At 46.6% G+C, this 20,734-nt stretch overlaps 2 protein-coding genes across 3 annotated transcripts in view; one reads left to right on the top strand and one right to left on the bottom strand.

Annotated features, from left to right (window-relative positions):
* The window catches only part of ralgps2 (Ral GEF with PH domain and SH3 binding motif 2), a 60,337-nt gene that overhangs the window by 9,090 nt on the left and 30,513 nt on the right, over positions 1-20,734 (bottom strand). For both annotated transcript variants that reach the window (XM_076152923.1, XM_076152924.1), the window contains exons 10-13: positions 1,085-1,222; positions 531-621; positions 381-448; positions 133-271 (exon numbers count right to left, since the gene is read on the bottom strand). In XM_076152923.1, the coding sequence (XP_076009038.1) occupies positions 133-271; positions 381-448; positions 531-621; positions 1,085-1,222 (436 nt within the window). The remainder of the gene's footprint in view (positions 1-132; positions 272-380; positions 449-530; positions 622-1,084; positions 1,223-20,734) is intronic.
* On the top strand, positions 3,171-17,842 carry angptl1a (angiopoietin-like 1a). The gene is made up of 6 exons (XM_076153653.1): positions 3,171-3,447; positions 12,409-12,666; positions 12,770-13,390; positions 15,542-15,735; positions 16,391-16,661; positions 16,760-17,842. Exons 2-6 carry the CDS (start codon positions 12,477-12,479, stop codon positions 16,945-16,947), a joined length of 1,464 nt encoding a protein of 487 aa, XP_076009768.1. The 5' UTR covers positions 3,171-3,447; positions 12,409-12,476; the 3' UTR covers positions 16,948-17,842.

Below are 20,734 nucleotides of genomic sequence, written 5' to 3'. Positions count from 1 at the left end.
AGAGCGTAGAAAGAAGCAAAGGCAGAGAGATGAAGAGGAGAGGAAGAGCACAAGTCAGAACGTTCTACGGTTTTATTACTGCTGGTGGTTGCAAACTAAAACTCCCAAATGCAAAACCAAGAAGAAACTGACTTGTATCCCAGGCTGTGGCACTTCCTGTGTCCGTAGGGCAGCAGGTTCCTGGGGGAGGGGGGCGTGGCCGGGATCTTGGTGGCGTCAGCTGCTACCGTGCCCTTACGACCGCACAGAGGAGACGCCGACGCTTCCTGGCCTGTGAGCACAGCGGCGAGGGAGGGAAGGATACATTTATAAAGCAGAACGCAGCAGAAACACGATCCATCTAATCTAAAATCCACCTTCAGGTTTACGCTGAAACTCACCAACAAGGTCCTCTTTGGAGGCGTTGGCTCGCGGTGTGCTGGTGCCCGGCTCGATCTTCTGTGACAACCTAAATACAGAATATTGCTTATTGCCATTCAGTATTCAAGACTAAATTTGCTGTTTGTATCAAAGTGAAGCTCCTGTCTTACTTGTAGTTGTCGTCCTCCACAAACTTCTGCAGCTCCTCAATATATCTGACCGAGTTCAGATACTTCTGCACATGTGGCAACAGTGGTATATCTGAAGGTGGAGAGAGACTCAGAGGATTAATAAAAGTGGACACACGTGCACATTAACTGGATGTGTGTGTGTGTGTGTGTGTGTGTGTATGTGTGTGTGTGTGTGTGTCTCATGCTGCTCTGCTCCTTGTGCTTCTAGGAAATAACTCCATATCATTTTTCACATTTTCATGGAGAGAAGAAGTGGTGCATTCCAAAGCCCCGTGCCAGTACACAGCCTTCAGCGGTGTGCTACAGAGTTTTCCACAGCGTGTAAAGATGCCACATGCTGGCGTACACATATAGGTTCTGACCCGGAGCCAAGGAGAGAACCAGGACTCATCTTGTCAACATCTCTTAAAAATATAATGGGTCTCTATGAGGACCAGCAGTTTACACGTTAAGACAATTTCAACACACAACAGTCATGAAGTAACTGAGATTTCCCCCTGTAAATATGTGTGTGTGTGTGTGTGTGTGCTCACCGTAGGTACACGACCTCTGCAGGTCTGATATGATTCGCAGAAGGTTGTTCATCAGATTGGACCTCTGCTCGTGCTCCAGTATGCTGCCTGTGGAGGGGTAGGCCGAGTCGATGTACGTCAGGTCAGACAGGTACATCCCTGAGAAACACAACCAGACAGGAAGACACCTTCAAGCAGCAGATATGCACACACACACACACTCAGGTACAAGAGCATCCTTCAGTCAGTCCAGGGCCCAATGAGCAGACAGCCCATGTGTCAGAGGAGGCTCATTAGACCGACTCATTAGAAAGCAAACAGTAAAACACAAACGAGGCTGGACACGGTAACGGGCCGTTTCACTGGCAGGCATGACGCAGGCGTGTGTCATGCAGCTGTGGCTCCCTTTATGTGGACACCAGGTGGTAATTACAGACGGCTTTTGTTTGATATCACACAGACCAAAGGAGGAAGGAATCAAAAACCTCCTTCACAAGCTCTCCAATCTGCATATACTTTGCTCCGTGTATCCAAACACATTTCTGCTGTGATCCTCTCTCCATGAATCCAAATTAGTGCCTTGGGTTTCAGCAGTGATGACTTATCTGCTCTGCGCTCCTTCCAACAGGAGGCCATCTTTCACCGTCTCTCCTCGCTTCACTTCGCATTCTTCTGCGCTCTGTACGTCTCCCTCGCTTCTCTCTTGGCAGATATGAAGCAGAGCTGGAGTTCTTAGTCTCTCGTTCCGTAAATATTAACACTATCAAACAAACCCGGGAGCAACTTCCCACCAGAGGAAGGAGAGACCGAGAGGCTTCAGGAGTGAGATGACGGCGAGCCTTCACTCTCGCTCTCCTGCCTTTTCCCTCGCTCCATGTTTCCTTCACACTCCCACACGGAGGCCGAGCACAGATGTGAGAGACATTATCACTCACTCCACAACATCACACTCAAACGCACAGACGCACATTAACATCAGTGTGCCGTCTGAATACACATGAACAAGTAAGCAACAACAGGACTGCAGGGCTGAGAGATAAAGAGCAAACTTCCTCTCTGCCACACACACACACACACACACACACCACCTGATTGGAACCAGAGAGAACGACGCTGGGAGCAGGAGGGCCATTTTACGAGGTTACAGAGACACAGCTGTTTCGGGTGGTTGGGTGATGGGTTCAGAGACGGGGAGAAAGAGGAGGAAGAGTCGGATACTGGAGACTTAACTCCTATAGCAGCTCATCTGAAAGCATGCCAGAGGAGAACAGTAGTTAATCTTGCACAGCCCCGTTCGGCCTGGAACACACACAGGTAAGTGTGGAGGAAAAGATACATGTTCAGGCTGAGACGTAAACACTTCTGGTGTGATTACATGCAGCTGAGCTCAGATGTCAACACTCCAAAACTTAAGTGTGAGAAAAGAAAGAAGAGCAGCCGACAAGCGTGTGCAATAGTTTCCTCCGTCTTCCTCTGTCAGCCTGTGTAATGCTCTTAAGAGCCCCTCTGTCCACAGGAACAATGATGAGGAGCAACCAGAGGAAGATCAGGCAAGCTCAGAGTGCAAGAGGCAAGATTTTGCTCCAATAACACAACAAATAAGTTCTATCTGCCTCTCTCTCCCCTGCTCATCCGGCAATACACCCCTACATTATGAAATACACGTGCCTAAAGGAGGAAGCCACCAGGAAGAGGACATGGGGTTGTTATAGGAGATTTGATCAAAGCATGGAGGGTGGGAGGGAGGAAGAGAGGGAGGGAGGGGTCTCAGCAGTCTGTGGCCGAGCTCGAGACTCAATAAAAACATTTTAAAATTCAAATAAGTATGTATGTAACGCATTTCCTTACATTATTTCCCTTTTCTGTGCCAGCAGCATGCAGCTTGTTGTTGTGGCTGTGAAACGTAAGGAAGCTCTGTTATTCTCTCTTTTCCCTCCATCAGACTGACATCAGTGGTAGGCTGAGCCACTCGGCAAAAAAAAACAGAGAGGGAAGAGAAAAAAAAGTAATCTCCAACTCCCACACCCTCATCCCCTCCTCCTCCTCCCCTCCCTTCCTCCTCCCCTCCCTCTTTCTTGTCTCCCCATCCTTTGTGAAAAACCCGAGACATCAGCCGCCAGAGCTCAGTCTGTTGAAGTGGCCGGCTTTTGAACCATGCCCCGACCCGGCTGAGCCCACAGAGGAGCACACACACTTTGGGAAGTAGGCCATGACAACGAGCCTAACGCTTTGATTTGCAGCTTTCAGGACGGAGGGAGTCGGTGGAGGAGGAGAACACCCCAGAGTGCAGGCAGACGACTGGGACAAATACAGAGAGATGAGTCCTGAGCACTGCTGCTCGCTGAAGACAATATACAATACACACCACTTCTGCTAGCCAAAAGGTAAACAGCTGCATGCTGCTTTGATGTATTCTCTCACGGGATAACTTTCCAGTGTGTGTGTGCGTGCGTGTGTGTGTGTGTCGGGGCAGCTGTGACGGCTCTGGAAAAGAAGTTGGAGATGTTGGCTAAGTTAAGACGTTTCGTGACCGGAGGCTCCAGCATGCAGACAAAAACATTTAACAAAGCTTCCCTGGCTTCTCTCCTCAGACGGAGGAATGGGATATATTGATACTCTGTGAACTGCATGCTGGGAAAAGCATAGAGAGGATAGAAGTGTGAATGCTCGTGGTCAAAGTGTTGACATTCAACACTCTGACATGGAGAGGGCCATCTATGTGTGTACAAGAGGGTGTGTAAGGTCAGTAGGTAAGGCAGAGATCAATGTGTAGTGCTCCCTATATATTAAAAGACATTTAATTAGTAAAGATTATGTAATAGGAAAATATGACAAGGCTAAAAAACATACAAGTGACTTCTTCTGTATCACAAAGGAGCAACGTCCCAATTATCCAACTGTTGCTATTTGAAATGGACACTGCTGTCGAAAATGAAAGCAAAAGAAAAACGGTCAGAAAAGTGAGGGAAAGAGAAGTAGAGGGACATCAGAGCAAAGTAGAGCATTCCAAGGAAACTCTCAGATGTAGAGATTTCAGATCTGGAGCCAGCCTTGTTTATTTTCCTTGGCGTTTGGTTTCCTAATAGAGCTCCGTCCCCCGTCTGCTAACCCCAGTGAACCCGGGCTGAGCTCAGTAACCTCCACCCTAATGAGGTGACGTGTCCGCCCCGTGGTTCCGGATAGGGGCTCACGTACACGAGACGCAGCCGTGGTTACACAGGGTGATGCACGGAAAACGTTTGTGGAATCCTCAATAGTGAATGAGCCGATTCTGCTGGAATACAAGTCCCATTCACAGAGAGAAAGGTAATGATACCATGAAACTCAACCCCGACCACATCCCCTTGTTGCTAACGCCCCCCCCCCCCTCCCTCTGGACAGCACACACTTGGCCCCAGCAGGCTCAACCTTGCCATGATAGTGAAGCTTTGAACAGTAATAATATCAATCTGCTGCACCTCCATATCGCCACACCAAATTGGGTTCAAATGTTTTCACTTACACTCGGCGAGCTGTATGGAAAGTATTCTGTTCGCTACAAAGCCACATCTGTGGATTCTGTACGTGACCTCGAGAGGGGACAGAGCAGGGCACACACACACACACACACACACACACACACACACACACACACACACACACACACACACACACACACACACACACACACACACACACACACACACACACACACACACACACACACACACACACACACACACACACACACACACACACACACACACACACACACACACACACACACACACACACACACACCCTTCAAAAGCTTGTGCTTGAGGTACAAAAACAGATTTTCCCCCCCTTCACAGAGCAATAAATCCACATTTCAATACACCAATAACTCATTCGGGAAAAGAAGCTAAAAAAGAATGCAGAAAGCTAAAAAGGTAGAGAGGAAAGGAGGCAGGGGAAGCTTTCTGGGAATGACACAGAACATTCCGTGCTGGAGCTGACGGGACTTGGCCGCTGGGCTCACCTGAAGGGTTGATGCATGGGGACGGGCCTGAGATGGGTCAGGCTCACCATGGTTACAGTGCTCTAAACCTTCACCCCAGACAGTGAATCACAAGTCAAGTATAGTTTAATGCTTTAATGCCCCTAAATGTTTACTGAACAGGCCTGTAAACAGCCATTAGGCAGTGACTAGCTTGCCGTCAGTTGGCAGTTAACCGCTGCCCTCCTTCCTGTTCCACGCCTTGCTGTAACGCAGCAGGAGATTGATAGCCCACTCAACCGGCACTAGCAAACTGTGGTCTGGGGCGGTGGGCATGAAGCCAATCGTATCTAACTACCAGTGGGTGTGTGTCAGCCTAGGGACAGCTCAGCTCAGCTCTTGATCTTATCAGCCTAACAGAGCTGCAGATAACACACATGGAACCACACCGCATACACGGTCTACGACTTGTACAAACACACTGCTCTTGCACTGCTCACCACATGGCGGTTAAGCTCAGCTACAGCGACAACATAGAACTCTCTCGCACAGACACACACACACACACGGATACATTATAGGTCTTTAAACTCAAAATGACAGTATGGACCATAGGGCTCCCTGTAGCATGAGGGTAGAAGCGTAATATGAAGACAAATCCAATTAAGTCCACTAAGAAAGGATGAAAGGGGCAAACACCCAGAACAGGACTTAAAGAAAAGTCTTGTTTTTAACTGCACCGCAAAAACCCACTTTGAATCCCGCTAATGAGAGCTTTGGACACAGTTGACTGGACAGGTCACCGTAGGGAGGAAGAGGTCAACCAGACGGGTGGGGGCAAACACAGCAGAGGTAGAAGGCACGGAACTAAGTCGAGTCAATGGGCAGCGAGTGTGTAACGCTGCTCGCTTAGTGTGAATTTATGCGTGCTCGTCATTGTTGGCTTAACTAATTGGAAGCATGTGCGGTGAGAGGTTTGGGCTTTTGTTTGGGAATAACTCAGGGTAGAAAAAACAAGCGTGCAAGTGTCGACAAGTCATCTCCTCAATCTGAACAGTTACTCTGTCGCCCGTAAACGCTGTGATCCTCCGTGTTCCCGGCTCTCCTCTCTCCCCCGACCCTCCTCCAGCTCTGTTCTAATGAAGCTGACTCAAACCTAAGCGAGGTCCGTTCACGGGGAGGCGGGTCTCGCTCTATCAGAGAGAGAGAGCAGCCACCTGATCACAAACAGGGCACGGGCTCCTTCATCAGCCAGGAGAATCATTGACCGGGGTATGATGTTGGCTAGGAGGGATGGAAACTGCTGGGATGCTTTTGTTATGCAACAGATCACATGTGTGCGTGGCAGAATATCATTGTGTGTGTGTGTGTGTGTGTGTGTGTGTGTGTGTGTGTGTACGAGGAGTGTTCAAAGCACAGAGGAGGTTGTGTTTGGGGGGGCCAGGGGACAGGATGTGTCTGCGACGGGGGCGGCAGGAAGATGAGCGTCAGGGAGGGATGGAGGGTTGAGAGACCTTATCTTGACTCAGTGTGACAGGGAGAGAGAGAGAGAGAGAAGGGAGGCCTTATATGAACTCTGTCCCCCCTGGACACCACCAGCACAAGAGCAGCATGTTTGTGTATCTGTGCATGTGTGTGTGTGTGTGTGTGTGTGTGTGTAGAGAGAGGAAAAGGAGGACCGTTTTTTTCCACAAAGGCCGATTGATTGCTTGGGTTATGGAGTGGATGGGTGGGGGTGTGGTGGAGGATGGGTGGGGCTGCACCCTGCATAATCCCACACACTCACAGAGACCCCCACATGAAGACCTCTGACCCAAACATCAGCCCACATGTTTAGAGTTTCACTATAGAAGAAGCAAAACAGATGGGGTGCTGTGAGGCCTTGGGGGCTTTGGGGGCTCCCCGCTCGGTAATATGCATCATGGAGGACGGCGGCTCGGTAGCGAGGAAGCAGCAGGCAGGAAGCGAACGACTTCTGGGGCTTTTATTGAGTCGGTTTCAAACCGACCACAGACCAATGTCTTCCTAATTCAAACCACTTATTATAGCACAACTTTCCTTTTCCTCCCGTCCCTCATTCTGGGATGGTGGAGGGAGGCTCCAGTCCCAATTACAGTTACAGTGTGTGAGACTGTCCCACGTCATCAACACACACAGGAGATGCGAGATCCTCCGCATGTGTTTTCATTTCCCCTTAGTTAAAACTTCAACATGCTGTTTTATGAGGTGACATTGACAATAACACACTGAGTTTGTAACAACGCCACGACTTTCCTGCAAATTTAGAGCTCAAGGATTTCTCACGGATTACTTCTCGTTACCGCCGTTTACCGTTTTGCAGCATCAGAACCCTGACGCCCATCTAGACGGCTGTGATTAAGCAAACGCTGTCCTCAATAACCTCAAATCGGGGCAATTTCTTCCATCTGATTTTCATTCTAAGCCATTTTCTAAATTGGTGAGTTGTTTCCTCAGCTGCCAGTTGTTCATTTGCCTGCTTGTGGCTTTTGTAAGTAAATGTTAAGTTGTTCCAGCATGCATGTGAGAATGTCCCTTTGAGAGAGAGTGTGTGAGAGCGGCCATGTAAGCCAGAGAGGGTGGCTGCTGACATCATCTGGGGATGAAAGGCTGGACTCTGTGCTACCAGTGGAGCTGGCTGAGCTCCATGTTGTCAAGTAAAGCCGCGCTGATGTTTATTGTTGCAGGATGCGTGACTCGTCTGCCTGTCCAAGACCTTTCATCTCCTTTACTCATCCCCCCTCTGTGTTTGTGCTTCTCTTTCCTCTGACCGGTGATGGATTGTCCTGCGTTTCAAGGCATTTTGGACTCCTTGTGGGAAAGTCTAAGGTTCCAGATATGGGATCGCACGCTGGGGATTTAGAGCCTGGGAAACACGCTGGCTACCAAATCTGTATCAATTTTGTCTAAGTCTTTTCTCCCCCGCTTGCAATACTGTAATCAATCAGACTGCAGACTGACGCATCAGAATTTGTGAATCATTGTTAGGGCACCGTTACCAGGAGAGAGAGAGCGAGAGACACACACACACACACACACACACACACACACACACACACACACACACACACACACACACACACACACACACACACACACACACACACACACACACACACACACACACACACACACACACACACACACACACACACACACACACACACACACACACACACACACACACACACACACACACACACACACACACACACACTCTTCCTGCTTGTACTCATGTAGTTGTAGTATTCTCTTCTGCTTTTCATTCATTACGGAAATGAAAACTACATGTTATATGTTCGACTGATGGAGCGATGACGAACAGGTTAATCAAAAATGCGTCGCCTTCATCTCCACCTGGATACCTGCAGCATTACATCACGTCTTCACATGTCCAAGCAACACATTTATACACTGGAGTGTGCCAGCCTGTGGAGTTGGGTTCGCTTCAGGTCTGCTTTGTGATTCTGTCAGGTTTCTGCCAGCATACACAGAGTAACACAGAGCCACTGGTGGGTCATATGGCTGTCTGTCTGAACTAACAACCAACATTCATTATGCTGTTAACCAATGAGCCAAAGCCTATTTTCCCTGTGTCCAACAGTAACTTAAGCAGCGCTCCAGCTTAATGACTTCTCGGTCATTTCCTCTTACTTGTGGTCGTATGTCAAAACACACATTACACAGAGGATTATTCCTGTCTTCGACTCAGACACAATGTTAATGACCATTAACGTACATCGTCAGCACTTAAACAAGCAGGGACAATTAAGGCAGACGAAAGCCAGCTTCCCAGACACAAGCACACATGTGGAGCAGAGCACAAACAGTCAAAATGTGTTTCTCAGCTGGGAGATGTAAAAAGACCTGTGTGTGTGCGTGTGCGTGTGTGTGTATGAGCTCATGATGGGCAAAAACACGGGCATAGGTGTGTCTTTGTTTTCACGTGTGTGGGAAAAGTAGAGTGAGTGTGTGCATCTGTGTGTGCGCGCGAGTGTGTGTGTTGCAATGTTGAACAGAGTAGTCCAGAAAGCTGTCAGTCTGGTACTAAGGTCCTTAATTATTACATAAATCATCAGAATGTGAAAGTGCTCAGGCTGTAAACTGATGGAACAAACTAAACAAACTAAGGCCAGAAGGTTAAAGTTGTCCGCACAGCAAAATGACTGTGACTCGTTAAATTGATTTGGACAAAAGACAGCGGCTGTTGGTGTAATAAAGGAGAATGAAGTAAGGCCACACATAAATAACTGCAGTAACGCACCATCATCATGTAAACAAATGACACCACAACACAGAGAGTGCAGACTGGAGCCAGAGTTAACACACCACTGTCATGTCTATGTGAGGGTTTGAGCAGCAACAGTGCACTGAGGAAGACTGTAATGATTCATGATTCATTAAATCACGGCCTGAAAAGACCCAGAGCGAAAGAAGGGACGGAAAACAAAACAGATGGGAAGCAGGAAATGAAATGGAACAAAGACAGGTAGAGCACAGATCTGTGAGAAGGAGAGAGACGTGTGCTGCGTTCTGCTCAGGGAGAAATAACGAGCCGTGCACACTTTCTATTACAGGCTGTCAATACCCATCTTCATTTCACTGATGTCTGTGCTTTCTCTCCATGTGTGGAATCTGCACATATTGGTCTCTGTTCTGACTGATGTGACAGATGTGACAGATGCTTTCAACTGAGCTTGAACACAAAGTGACATTTCTCTGCAGCGCCGCATTTCCAGCAAAATAACTCTGACTAAAGCAAGCTAACATTTCTCCACAGGGCTATGATGAGGTCACATTCCTTCATTCGTGGACACACTTCTTGCAAACCCGCAGGTTACGAATTGTGTCATCAGCAAAGAATTAGGAAAGGTTATAAAACACACCTAAATAAAATCCAGAATATGTGTCCAGTGCGGGTACAGGGCATTAAAATAAGATTACCGTGTCATAACGATATAAACACACATGTAACATAGATAAGAAGAACTGCATATCCAAGTGTCTCATCAGTTCTGGATGGAAGAATGTTGTGCTCCAATTAAGTTCAATAGACTGCTTCATCTAATGCTTATCCTATACACACTGCTGCCCTTCATGTTGTTCATCTGAAATGCTCCAGATGTTGGCTGGTGCTGACATTATGAGACCAAGCATCCCAGCTGAACAAACAGTTTGGTCAAGTGGAACTACACTTAAAACCACTCTGATATGATCAGGAGTGACATTCACCTGAAGAAAACACAAAATGGAGTTTCTCTGAGAGTCCCAGCATGAGGGCACATGCAGAGCCTTTACTTCTCCTGTACGTACACAGGTCGTGTTTTTGGCTCTATAGGCTGCGGACTCCTGAAGCTCTTTAGGTTTGCCTTTTCTGAGAAAACACCAGAACGCTTGCGACTTCACAACACACTGGTGACCTCTGAAGTACCCTGGAATGCCTTTGATTTTCTGTGAATCTTAAGAAGAGACCCGGCCCCTCATAGTTAGAAACACCGGCTCAGAGGAGATCACACTCAGGAGGGCAGGGAAGGAGAGAGAGAGAGAGAGAGAGAGAGAAAGAGAGAGAAAGGGTGAGAGTGAGCAAAATGAGATAGGTGATAGTGGATGGATGAGCTGTCAGGTTGTCTGTACAGTCTGTGCCCTGTGAACTCTGGATTTGTGCAGAGAGTTAGAATGAGGATAAAGAATGAAGAAGAGCTCCAGCACTACAACTGCTAAAGTCATTAGCAGCTCCACCAAAGGACGGCCAGCAAGGATCCAGTACCTGGGTCCACTGTCACGAATAGAGTGCTGGAAAAGTACACACACACACACACACACACACACACACACACACACACACACACACACACACACACACACACACACACACACACACACACACACACACACACACACACACACACACACACACACACACACACACACACACACACACACACACACACACACACACACACACACACACACACACACACACACACACGACCGTGAAAATAAATAATTTCTCTGGACAGCCATGCGCACTGTGTTTAATCATGCAGTCAGACACACACACACGCACACACACGGCAGCAAGTGTGTGAGCGAACGCACGACAGATCTGAAATACGAAACATCATTACATTACAATGTTCCAAGTGACAGAATGGCCTGAATTCCAGTGGAACCACAGTTGCGTCACATGGGAGACACACAGGGGGGGCCGAGCCCAGGGGGGGGGAGAGGGGGTCTAATGATGTGGCACTGGAGGAAAACTCAATATGATGCGAGTGATGAAGTGGATTAAACGAGTTAAGACAGGCCTGGCATCGCACAGGCTCAGGTCGGGTGTTAAACGGTGCAGGGTGTGTGTCTGTGTGCGAGTGAGCTTTTTTTTTTGTCCGTGTTTTGATGAGAAGCAGACGATGAAGACTCAACACTCAACGAGAAGAAGCTAAAACAATGTGACTCATGTTGAGTTTTCATTATTTTGTCTCATACTCCTGCAGTCCCCTCCTGTGTGTGTGTGTGTGTGTGTGTGTGTGTGTGTGTGTGTGTGTGTGTGTGTGTGTGTGTGTGTGTGTGTGTGTGTGTGTCATTTCTGAAACCCTACAGGTGAAACACGTATGGTAGCCTAAACTCGATGTATGGAGCGTCTTGGTGGGCAGTGTGCATATTAAACATTGTCCCACAGGAAGCTGCCCAGGAATCAGGGGTCAGTGTGTGGATTGAGAAGGTCATTGAGCTTCTGGACCATCTCGATGCAGGGGTCAGAAAGGTCAGAGCTCTAAGCAAAAAGGGAGGTCTTAGATAAACAACCTTCCTAAAAGGTGCAATCAATTATCCAAGTGAAAACAAATGCGACACTCTGCCCCACAAACTTAAAGACAGAACCCTGGAACCTGCTATCACCCCAACGACGTGATAGGCCTTTTCACTCACAGACTCACAGTAGATCATAAAACGTAGCCAATTAGCAGAGCTGGATTTGGTGGGGGACCAGCAGGAGCACAGAGCGACGGGGTGTCAGTGGGGAGCTAAACTGAGACAGAAAGCAGACTTCATCCTCTTGGCCGGGCAGAAAATCTCTTCCCCTTTTCAAACTTTCCACACAAACAACACGAAGTAGGACAGTAACCTGACAACTCCTGAGCACACTGAGCAAACACTTTCCCTATTTTCCCCCCATTTCCCTGCATGTATTTCACAAAACCCCATACACCTTTCCCTTCAAATCTTCAGGCAGACACTTCTTCTGCTCTGGAGAAAAAAAACCCGGTGGACTCTGCGGACACCCCGGCCGTCCACATTCCTTTTGTTACCACTTGAAAACAAAGAAGCGAGTGTTTGACGGTGATCATTCACAGGTCTTGTTTGTTTACAGTGAGGTCTGGAGGGAGTTGGAGGAAACATCAGCAGCTGTCCATCTATACATCAAAGCAGCACGCAGCTATGCAGGGGCTGAGGTGGAGCCTGTGTGCCATTCTCTGCCTCACACTCTGGGAGCAGAGTTACTGCAGGGGCTCCAGGGACGCACGGAGGACCAAAGAGACTTCTCTACAAAGGAGTAAAAGAGCTCCCCTGGACCCCGACGCCAAAAAGTGTTCTTACACCTTCCTGATACCTGAGCAGAAGATCACAGGTTCATATGTAACTTTTACTTTTGTCCCATAGTTTTGGTTCGAAACACAAAATAAATCCTTGGTTAAGTGAAGATTTTAAGAATTTCCCATCTGATATTTCAGGTCCGATTTGTGCCAGTGCCACAGGCCCGGAGCCAGACAAAGACAGAGTGACCCGCATGGACATCTCAGACGTGCGAGAGGTGCTCAACAGGCAGCGGCGTGAGATCGAGACTCTGCAGCTGGTGGTGGATGTGGACGGTAACTTGGTGAATGAGATGAAGCTGCTGAGGAAAGAGAGCAGGAACATGAACTCTAGGGTGACCCAGCTCTACATGCAGCTGCTGCATGAGATCATCAGGAAAAGGGACAACTCCCTGGAGCTGGCCCAGCTGGAGAACCGTGTCCTCAACGTGACCTCAGAGATGCTGCGACTCGCCTCCAGGTACAAGGAGCTGGAAGCCCGCTTTTCCACAATGGCCGGGGTGGTCAACAACCAGTCTATTCTCATCACTGCCTTGGAGGAGCAGTGTCTTAGGACCATGGGACGCGGTGACCTGCCCGCTGTTCCCCCGCTGGTACAGGTAGTGCCACAAAATCTACCTGTGAACAATCGCTTCACCAATGAGATACAGAGAGACCATAACAACAGAGCTTTTCCTCGAGGCCCACGCATGGAATCGCCTACTGCAAGCCCGTATGGACTCAACCCTCCACCGCCACAAGGAACACTCACTTCAGATGGTATGTACCAATATCAGATATCTATGATCACAGCAGGAGGAAAACAGCTGCTTGTGTTTTAAAGAGCGGGGCAACAATTCATGTATAACAATACAGGTAATTTCATGCAACAGTTAAGAGTTGTGAAGACAAAATTGGCTCATCCTTGACATGCTACAGTGGAATCATACATTCTTATGAATCCCAAATGTTCTACAGCATTGGCTGCACTCTGCTTAACATATGAACTAGGTTAGAGATATGGATTAGATCCCTTTGATTTATGAGAACAATAATATTTAGGTTTTTTGGAAAGCCTGGGTGAGGTTTTCTATGCAATCATGTGAGCATGACGTGCAAAACACTCCAATAAGACTCCACAGCAGCTCCACATGAGCTGATGTAGTGGGACAAGAGCATACATGAGCCTCATGGATGAGAGGGGGGGAAAAAAAGGAAAAATTCGCAAAGAAAGCAGAAAAACAGCTCAGCCTCAAATGTGAGCAAGATCATTTCCAATATGAAACCAATTTGAAAGGTTAGAGCGTCTCTTGGAAAAACTGGAAGGATTGTTACATTTAGACTGTGACAAACCAGATGGCTGATGGGATGAATGGATTGATTCATTACATCCCTGAGACGAAAAACAACCTTTCAATGCAGACTGTATAGGCCGTGCTTCACTGTGCTGTTTGCTCACTGAAGAGCATTCAAGTGCAGATTCAGATATTGGAGATTAGACTGGAGTGCTCCGCCTTTTACTGCTGTATTAGATACTGGCACAATTTATTATCAACAGCCGGAACATATCTGCAAATAGTCTCCATCTGAACACCTGGTCCATCAACAACCACAAAGACAGTAAAGGAAGCCAAGAATGTATCATGTTTGGCACAGCACATATGGCACAAACCCATTTCATTCTCAGGTTAAGGAAAACATGTCTGTGTTGTCAACAAGTCAAAATCAAATACATGAACCGTTTCCAATGATGAGTGAAATACTTTCCTGGATGGTGAACACACACACACACACACACACACATCAGATGAACCTCAGTAATTGTCATCCCTTTTCCATTTTAGTGATTAAAGTATTACTAGATGACATCAACCTTTTCAACAGCCTTACCCGTCCAAATAAAGAAGGGAAGCTAGTCAAACTTCTGACCCGACGTCAAATCACTACAGACTACTAATAGTCTCTCTCCCATGTAGGTTCATCTACTGTAAATACACAGTGCCTGACCACAGTTTGGTCTAGCTGAGGCTTTTTTAAATCACTGAGGCACAGAAGACTCCATTTATTTTTAACCTCAGCCTCTTACCGCTCTGTTTATCAGACGGACAGAAGGTGACAGAAACAGAGAGAAAGGGGGATGAACTCCATGCTGGAGGGTCGAATGAAGACATAACTGTATCTTAACTGGAAAAACAGAAGGTTGTGCTGCACAGTATTAGGTACCTGTACTGGGGGATTACAGTGGGTCCCTATGTGCTCCCATACCCAGCTGAGAAAACCATCTTTTCCAGGGCTTTTAGACCCGGAGGCCCCCGCACAATGCCTGTGTTCATGCTAGGTTAATAGATATCATTCACACAGGGGAGCGCAGAGGAAATATGGTGGGCTTCAGTTCAGCTGCCTCAGCTTTGAGTTCAATATTACCATGGGACTTCATTTACAGACCAAATGTATGTGTGCAATAGTCACTTTGCAATTGAAGTGTGTGCATATATTGTATGTATATGGATTTGTTTAAAGCCAGACAGTGAGATGTTTGAGTGGTTTCCAAGAATTGAAGTCACTTTCAACTGCTGACCTTCCTTTCCCACTTTCTCTTTTCTCCTGTCTGCTGTCCACGGTACCTAAAATGATGATGATGGCTTTTTCGTATGCAATAAAAAAAAAAAGACGTCTTCCTCAATTCAAAGCACAATATGGTATTGCTGTTACTGCAGAGGTTACATCACACTGAGAAACCAGGGGGGCTCAAGCAATCTGGGATTCAGACGGTGGATGTTGGGAAGAACCGGGTCTTTAAATATTCCCATCTCTAGTTATACATAGCATAACTGTGAAACGTAATACTCACAGAATATCTCCAATAAGTTTTAGGTCATAATCACGAAATGCCCATATTTCCATTTCTCCTTTCCTACAACCCTTTGTCAGGTCCCTTCAGCGACTGTTACCAGGTGCGAAAGGCGGGTCACACCACCAGCGGGATGTACCTGCTGCAGGCAGATGGCAGTGACCGACTGATCCAAGCCTGGTGTGAACACGGCCTGGACAATGGAGGATGGACCGTGTTGCAGAGGAGGAGAGATGGCTCTGTGAATTTCTTTAGGAACTGGGAGAACTATAAGGTAGGCCACTGACCTACATACATATATGCAAAGAGAGATTCCCAGTAGGCTGAGGAGGAAATGGAGCTCTTCTCTTCACCCCCCCCCTCCTCTTCCTCTGCATCTGTCTCAGAAATCAAGTGATCCTGGATTCTACTGAACAAGCAGAACAAAGAGACAAAGGAACACAGCTGCTTTTAAAACATCCAGAGAAAAAGGGATGACACCGACCGTCTGACTAAAAAAAAAAAAAGAAAAAAAGATTGGACTCTGTTCTCCATTGGAAAAACAGAAAGTGTTTCCCATCCCTCAAAAAGACATTTACAGTGTGTGTTTGCTGTGGTCTCAGAATTTGCTATGTTTCTATCCAACCATAGCCACACTTGCACCGATATACAGCAAATATATCTCCACAAAAACAAAGCAACCGTAACACATAATCTTTCCCAATTAAGTCCCATTATATGTAATTACAGGGACCAGAAACCTTTGGCCTCAATATTCCAAGAAGACCTATTATCCCTCACTCTCCTTTACTCTGTTTGTATCCTTTGGACACAATATAGCATTTCATAACCACAAAACAATTACTTTCTTTCACCAGTTGACTGATCTCATACCGTCAAGTAATGAAACCGGAGCTAATACTACATGATGTGGTCCTTTGTCTTTACAGAAAGGATTTGGAAACATAGATGGAGAACACTGGCTTGGCCTGGACAATATCTTCAACCTGGGGAAACAAGGGGACTATAAGCTGATGGTCGAGCTGGAAGACTGGACAGGGAAGAAGGTTTACGCCGAGTACAGCAGCTTCCGCCTGGAGCCGGAGAGCGATGGCTACCGCCTGAGGCTGGGTACCTACCAAGGCAACGCCGGGGACTCCTTCAGCAGCCACAATGGCAAACAATTCACCACACTGGATCGTGATAAGGATACCTTCTCTGGTAGGGGAGCGTTCATTTCTTTAGCCGGTTTTGACGTAGCATCCCTCTGTCATTTATATGTGTCATGTTTGCTGATGTTGTGTTCCTCTCTCCCCTAGGTAACTGTGCCCACTTCCATAAAGGAGGGTGGTGGTATAATGCTTGTGGTCAGACCAATCTGAACGGAGTATGGTACAGTGGGGGGGTTTACCGCAGCAAATTCCAGGATGGAATCTTCTGGGCAGAGTACGGAGGAGGTTTCTACTCCCTGAAGTCGGTCCGTCTAATGATACGACCAATTGACTGAAAATTGCGACAGTGGCTCCCCTCAAATGACCTTTGATTGTGCCCACTTCAGATTTCCTTCTGCCTCTTTATCCACCCATAAATAAATACAGTAAAGGCAGAGCCAAGAATCTCTGACAAAGTTCAACTGTGCCCTGTGAAAGAGAGGAGTCACAGACAGCAGCCCGAGTCTATGGCCAGACCCGAATGACTCAGCAGTCTGCGCAGTGCCAAGGTGCCAAAGTTGACTCCAAGGCTGAGAAGAAAGACCGATGCCATCGCCCTTGCAAAGAAGATGTTCTCCCCACCTTTCATGCTGGACATTAATGGGCTTTCAAATTGCTTGGGACCGTTTAGTACAAGTGTCCTTCTTTCATTCCCATTGTTGAAAGTCAATATGTAATAAAAAAGGGAAACGTAATTTACGCAAGTCATAAGATTTCTTCTGTGCAGCTATGGGCGACTTAAAGTAGTGATGCCTGAACAAAGGATGTATTGGGATGTTTAATCTTACTAGCATGAAGAATTATGCAATTTAGAGTTGTATGTTGCCAGTTTGAATATCTGACAATCAAATGTTTTGAGGTCAGGCTTTACTACTCTTACTGTTGTGTACCAATGTTTCTGGACTGAAAATGGACTCATGCAACACCGTGTTGGTCACATGAGCTGGTTTTGGTATGTAAATATCTTTATTAGCTTTATTTGTGAAAGTTAATTTAAGAGGTATGACTTTACTCAGGCCAAATGTTCCCATTGTTGTCGCTCTGCCGTTTGTTATTTATCAGTGTATTTATAGTAAGTATAGTCATGGCTGTCCTCCATTTAGTCCTGTTACAATAGAACATCCAATTTAGAGATACAAGGCGTGCAAACACACTTACATGCACACACACACACACACACACACACACACACACACACACACAGTAAGAAATGAAATGCATATTTAATTGTGGATGGGGAACCTGTGAGTCCAATTAAATCCATTTATAAACCCTAATAAGGCTTTTCACTCATTACTCAAACTGAGGTTATGAATAGTTTCATGGATAAATGAGAGATCCACTGTTTAAACTGCTCTTCCTCCTAAAAACCCATTTTTCTATGGATTTAAAAACTGAAATGATGATATCTCAGTAGCAGCTATTGTATGCATCTTTTCCAAATACAACTTATGATGTATAGCAGCAGGATTTGCCATTACCTTTCTGATTAAAGCGCAATGCAAGCTGCCATGGGACTGGAGAACGGTCAGAGGAGTGTGTGATTAATATCTGCTACTGCTGGGGGTTCAGGGACGGAGGGATGATAGATGGTGACTTCTGCTCTAAATGCTTGACTGATGCAAACTCCTCCGCCTGCCAACAAGATGCAATAATTAAAGAATGTGTTGCAGGTTCAAAAATGAAATGTGAACATATTGGAACACGACATGGAAGTCTTGCTGTGCTTAGAAGAGGAATGCTCAGGGTGTGAGAAAAATATAAAAGGGATATACCAAGAGAAAGATCAAGATAAGGATGTATAGAGGTAGCAGGGAAGAGTTTAAATGACGTTAAAAGTGAAGAATCTTGAATATAATTCAAGAATTTAGACTAATATAGAACAACAGGAAAGACAGCAGAGATGATGAACAGCATGAGACAACGGAGAAAGAAAAGCAGGGGAACATTCCTTCCATGTTAAACGCTTAAGCTTTCATTTCACTCAAATAGTGTGAGCATTCGTAAAGTTACGACTCCCCTGCGAACCTTTGTCTCTGAGGAGCTGTAACTCAGAGCAGATTGGAGCCGTCTGAAGCAAACAACACACGGAGGACAAGCTAACGGACACGTATACGCGGCACAAATTTAACATCAAATAACATCATACAGTCATGAACTGTGCAACTATAAAAACTAATGCTGTAGAAGCGGCAGACAGGCTTGACGTCAATCTAAATTACCGTATATCCATAGAGTAAAAGAGAGTCCAGATGGACCGAGCCGTGTGTGTGTGTGTGTAGGTGCACCAGCTCCTGATACACACCACTGTAAATTGTGGAAACCAGAAGCGCATGAAACCATCAGCTGGATCGGATTTTCTGATCTGAAACTTTGCCCCAGTTGCTTCCCATTACATCGGTTGTTCTGCAGTGATGTTGCTGCACAGCCACCCCAGCAGCAGCAGCACAGACAGGCAAGAGCAGATGAGAGACAGGGGCCCCTGTTCATGCACCTGGCTGTCTGGTGACTCTCGGGTTACACAGAACAAAGACTAAACACCTTCTGCAGTACAGCACGAGGACCAAAGCATACAACCAATCATGTGCATTACTCATGCACGTGGCAAGAAGTGAGGCTCTAGTTTCTTTGAAGCAGAACACATAAGAGAACAATAATCACTGCTTTCTCTGGCTCATCTTCTGACTGACGGGCGGGGTGGGGAAATATATAATCATTCATCCTTGCACTGCACAGGTGCTTAACTCAAGGTGGCACATTCACACCTCTGAGGTTGCCAGGCAACTTAGCTCAGAGAGGGAGGAAACACACAGAGTGACAGGTGGATGGACAGACATCCGATTATTTTTCCAGAGGAGGGCAAACTCATGGATCATTTGATGAACCAAACAGAGAAAGCTCTCCCATGTAAGCATTTCATGTTTGATCCCCTGACAAAAGTGAGAAAACCTGTGGGAGCAGAGATCACTGATGGACTGACCAGCAAAGTATAAACACTGAAAAACTGTTTAACACCTAGTTGCTGAAGGTTCATATTAGTTTTGGAGCTGTGGTAGAGTCCAGAGAAGAAGGATCAAAGCAGATATAAACACTGAGTATTACATCCAGCTAAATCCAAACCTTTGCCTTATGGAGCAATTTGGATACGTGTATTAACTTCGAAGTAGAGGATAATAGCTTTGGATAACATCATAAAGTGTGTGTGTTTATTATCCTGGTAGAAACTTGCAACACGCCTGTCTGAGGGCTCTTTGTGCTCGCTCGCTTGATTGGCTGGTGAACAGGAACAAATTCATCTGAGCTTTTAACAGGCTGGCCCTGTGGTGGGACCAGACAGGAGGGGGCTGTGTCTGCCAAACCTAATAGCAGGTCAGAGTTCAAACAACCACAAACACACACACACGCCCACATAGAGACGGAATTCAGCAGGAAAATGGTCACAGTGGAAAACCAAAGCCGTGTAACCATGCAGCAGAGACACAGAGCTCTCACCCCAGGTTTGTTATCACCGGTGATAAGCATCACACTCCTAAAATACAAATGGAGCAAAGACACAAAGGAACACAGGGCGTCACAAAAGCAGCACACACACACACACGCTGCGACCGTGCTGTGGGGTTTTTGACCCATGTTAAAGCACATGTAATCTTAGCCTGCTGCTGTGAAGCTGGGACTTTAAACCGAGACAGAAATCCAGCACGTACTTCGTTTAGCAGCTGGGGAAATTATCACACTGCATGAGCACACAATGGGAAACTCCAACCTAAGTTTAACCACCACACACACAGACACGCACACACACACAGACATAAAAGTTGGGTGTGATGCTGTGGAAAAGGCACGGTGACTTTCACTCTGCTGATCATCACGGCTGTTCCTCTTCCCATTTATCATAAATCCTCTAAATCTCTCTGAAAGAAGTCGGAAGGATTTATGATGAACAGGAACAGAGAATGGCAATTTCCTACCAGGGTGCCAATTTGGATCAATCTGGTGCGTGGGACAGCCAGCTGGTTGCACATCACACATCAACACGCATCATTGACTGTAAGGAAACTCAAACCCAGATACAGAAGATTGGCC

This window comes from Genypterus blacodes, unplaced genomic scaffold, assembly GCF_046128005.1.
Source record: "Genypterus blacodes isolate CSIRO-AG114 ecotype Tasmania unplaced genomic scaffold, CSIRO-AGI_Gbla_v1 ptg000058l_1, whole genome shotgun sequence".
Taxonomy (NCBI): domain Eukaryota; kingdom Metazoa; phylum Chordata; class Actinopteri; order Ophidiiformes; family Ophidiidae; genus Genypterus; species Genypterus blacodes.
The sequence above is the reverse complement of the archived record's forward strand: the minus strand, read 5'-3'. Positions and strand labels throughout refer to the sequence as shown.

What these genes read in the sequence shown, in the direction of transcription:
- angptl1a (XM_076153653.1), top strand. Translation starts at nt 12,477, where the DNA reads ATGCAGGGGCTGAGGTGGAGCCTGTGTGCCATTCTCTGCCTCACACTC. An exon ending in AGGAACACTCACTTCAGATG is followed by an intron (nt 13,391 to 15,541) that starts GTATGTACCAAT and finishes ACCCTTTGTCAG; the next exon opens with GTCCCTTCAGCGACTGTTAC. An exon ending in GGAACTGGGAGAACTATAAG is followed by an intron (nt 15,736 to 16,390) that starts GTAGGCCACTGA and finishes TTGTCTTTACAG; the next exon opens with AAAGGATTTGGAAACATAGA.